Here is a 2137-nt window from a genome sequence, read left to right as displayed (position 1 = left end):
CTCTCAAGGAATAAATACATATCTACCTCTGCTAAAAGAACATTATTGTCTTACCAACCTCAATTAATTTGGAACTTATAAACTGTCTAACAAAATATAAATGAAAGGAAAAGAAAATAAAAGAGAACTTACAGAGCACTACGGCAGTATTGGGCCAAACCGTAAAATACATAGTTTACATTATCTAATTACCAAAAAAATAAATAAATAAAAAATAAATAAATAAATTCAAAAGGAAACTAGTTTAAGGTGAACAATCAAGTGAAGTCGACTTCACGTGAAGTTAATATTCGAGAACCGTTAGACTCATCTAACGATTCTCACTATCAGTTTCATGTGAAGTTGACTGCACCTGAACTTCCACCTTAGTTTAATCTCTTGTTAAAGAGGGTACACTGGGCCACCGGCCTCGACAATTGCTCCCCAGCACTAGCCGGACACGTCATCAGGCTAGCCGGCGGCACCATGCAATTGTAAGACAAGCACAACGACGCCGTATCGGGCAATACAGTCCCCTCTTCAAACGGTATCCCCGTTAGGTAGTTATGTTGAAGGTACAATGTTCTGGTACTACCGCGGCACATGCTCTTAACATACACCTCAGGGACCGTCCCAATAAATCGGTTGTTATTCAAGAACAAACTTTCCACGCCATCGAAAACCGTTGATATTTTCCCGCTGAGCGAGTTATGGCTGAGATCAACGGTCGATCCTTCACCGTACGATGGGGACCAGATCAACGGACCGTTATCACCGGGACTTTGCGGAAGCTGACCGGAGAGATTGTTCCGTTGTAGGAAGAGAGAGGAGAGCGTTGGCAAGTAGAAGAGTTGGGCCGGGATGGGCCCACTGAAATGATTCATGCTCAGGTCTAGAAACTCCAACTCTGAGAGTGAGTCCAAGCCGTTGCTGAGTGGACCCCACATTTGGTTTTGCGAAACGGATAAGTAACGGAGTGATGACGGCATTGACGGCGGTAACGTCCCGGTGAGTTTGTTGTTCTTCAGATCCAAATGGAGTAATGGCGAGGAAACGGTTTGCGGGAAGTCTCCGGTTAGTGAGTTGGAGGCTAGGATGAGGACTCTGAGTTGCGGCAACTCGGTGAGACTCGGTGGGACAGACCCGGCGAGTTGGTTATTACTCAGGTCGAAGGTGTGGAGGGTTTTGAGAGAGGAGAAGATTGAGGGTATGGCCCCTGTGAAGCGGTTGTTGGATAAGGAGATGACTCGGAGTTTGTTGAGTTGAGCGAGTTCCTGGGGAATAGAACCGGTGACGATTCCAGGTGAGAGGATGAGCTGGGTCAACTCGGTGAGAACGGAGATGGATGGTGGGAGTGAGCCGGCGAGGCTGAGTGAGTTGGCGCCGAGTGAAAGTATGGTAACTCGGTTGAAGGAGCAAGTAACGCCGGAGAAGGAGGAGCAGGGATCTGGTGCGGTGAGGTTCCAGGTGGAGAAGAAAGGGGTGGTGGGAGAGACGTCGGTGAGAGTATTCTTGATTGAGAGAAGAGCTTTGAAATCAGTGGGATCCAGAGATTGGGCTGAAAGGAGAAAAAGGTGGGACACCAGAAGGAAACTGTAACAATAATGTGGTGTGGCCATTCAAAGAATTCAGAAAGAAGAAGAATTCGATAGAGGGATGGGGGTGGCAATGCTACAAACTTGAAGGTAAATGTGTGTGTGTGTGATTTAGTGAGAGTGGCACAGTCTCAGTGAATGAAAGGAGCTCATGCATTTTGACTGCATTTGCGAATGGCTCTGGGTCCCACCTATAAAGACATTATTGCCAAGGAATTAAACTTGCTGCATTAATGAATGAACAAACAGGTGCTCAAGATCGAGCTAGGTGCAACTCCATTTGGTGGAGAATATGTATTCCAAGTTTAGAACGAGACTATAAAGAAGAATAAACTATAGGATTATAACATAAGGAAGAATTTTAAATGTTCTTCAAGAATCGGTATTTTAATAATTTTAATCGTTAACTTTAATTATAAAAATATATATATAATATAGATTAATTAAAATAAATGAACTTTAAAATTAGTTAGAATTGGCTAATTAAAAATTAGTTTTTATTAAAAAAATTGTATATTTAAAAAGAAATGATATATTTTTTATTCTTAAAATTTGATAAAAAA

At 42.6% G+C, this 2137-nt stretch overlaps 1 protein-coding gene across 1 annotated transcript; it reads right to left on the bottom strand.

The window, feature by feature from the left end:
- Window positions 1–323: 323 nt before the first annotated feature.
- LOC107482372 (leucine-rich repeat receptor-like serine/threonine-protein kinase BAM1) lies at window positions 324–1847 on the bottom strand. The gene has a single exon (XM_016102816.3). It carries the CDS (start codon window positions 1596–1598, stop codon window positions 366–368), a length of 1233 nt encoding a protein of 410 aa, XP_015958302.1. The 5' UTR covers window positions 1599–1847; the 3' UTR covers window positions 324–365.
- Between the last annotated feature and the right edge of the window lie 290 nt (window positions 1848–2137).

The sequence above is a fragment of the Arachis duranensis genome, chromosome 4 (assembly GCF_000817695.3).
Source record: "Arachis duranensis cultivar V14167 chromosome 4, aradu.V14167.gnm2.J7QH, whole genome shotgun sequence".
Taxonomy (NCBI): domain Eukaryota; kingdom Viridiplantae; phylum Streptophyta; class Magnoliopsida; order Fabales; family Fabaceae; genus Arachis; species Arachis duranensis.
The sequence above is the reverse complement of the archived record's forward strand: the minus strand, read 5'-3'. Positions and strand labels throughout refer to the sequence as shown.

What these genes read in the sequence shown, in the direction of transcription:
- LOC107482372 (XM_016102816.3), bottom strand. Translation starts at nt 1,598, where the DNA reads ATGGCCACACCACATTATTGTTACAGTTTCCTTCTGGTGTCCCACCTT.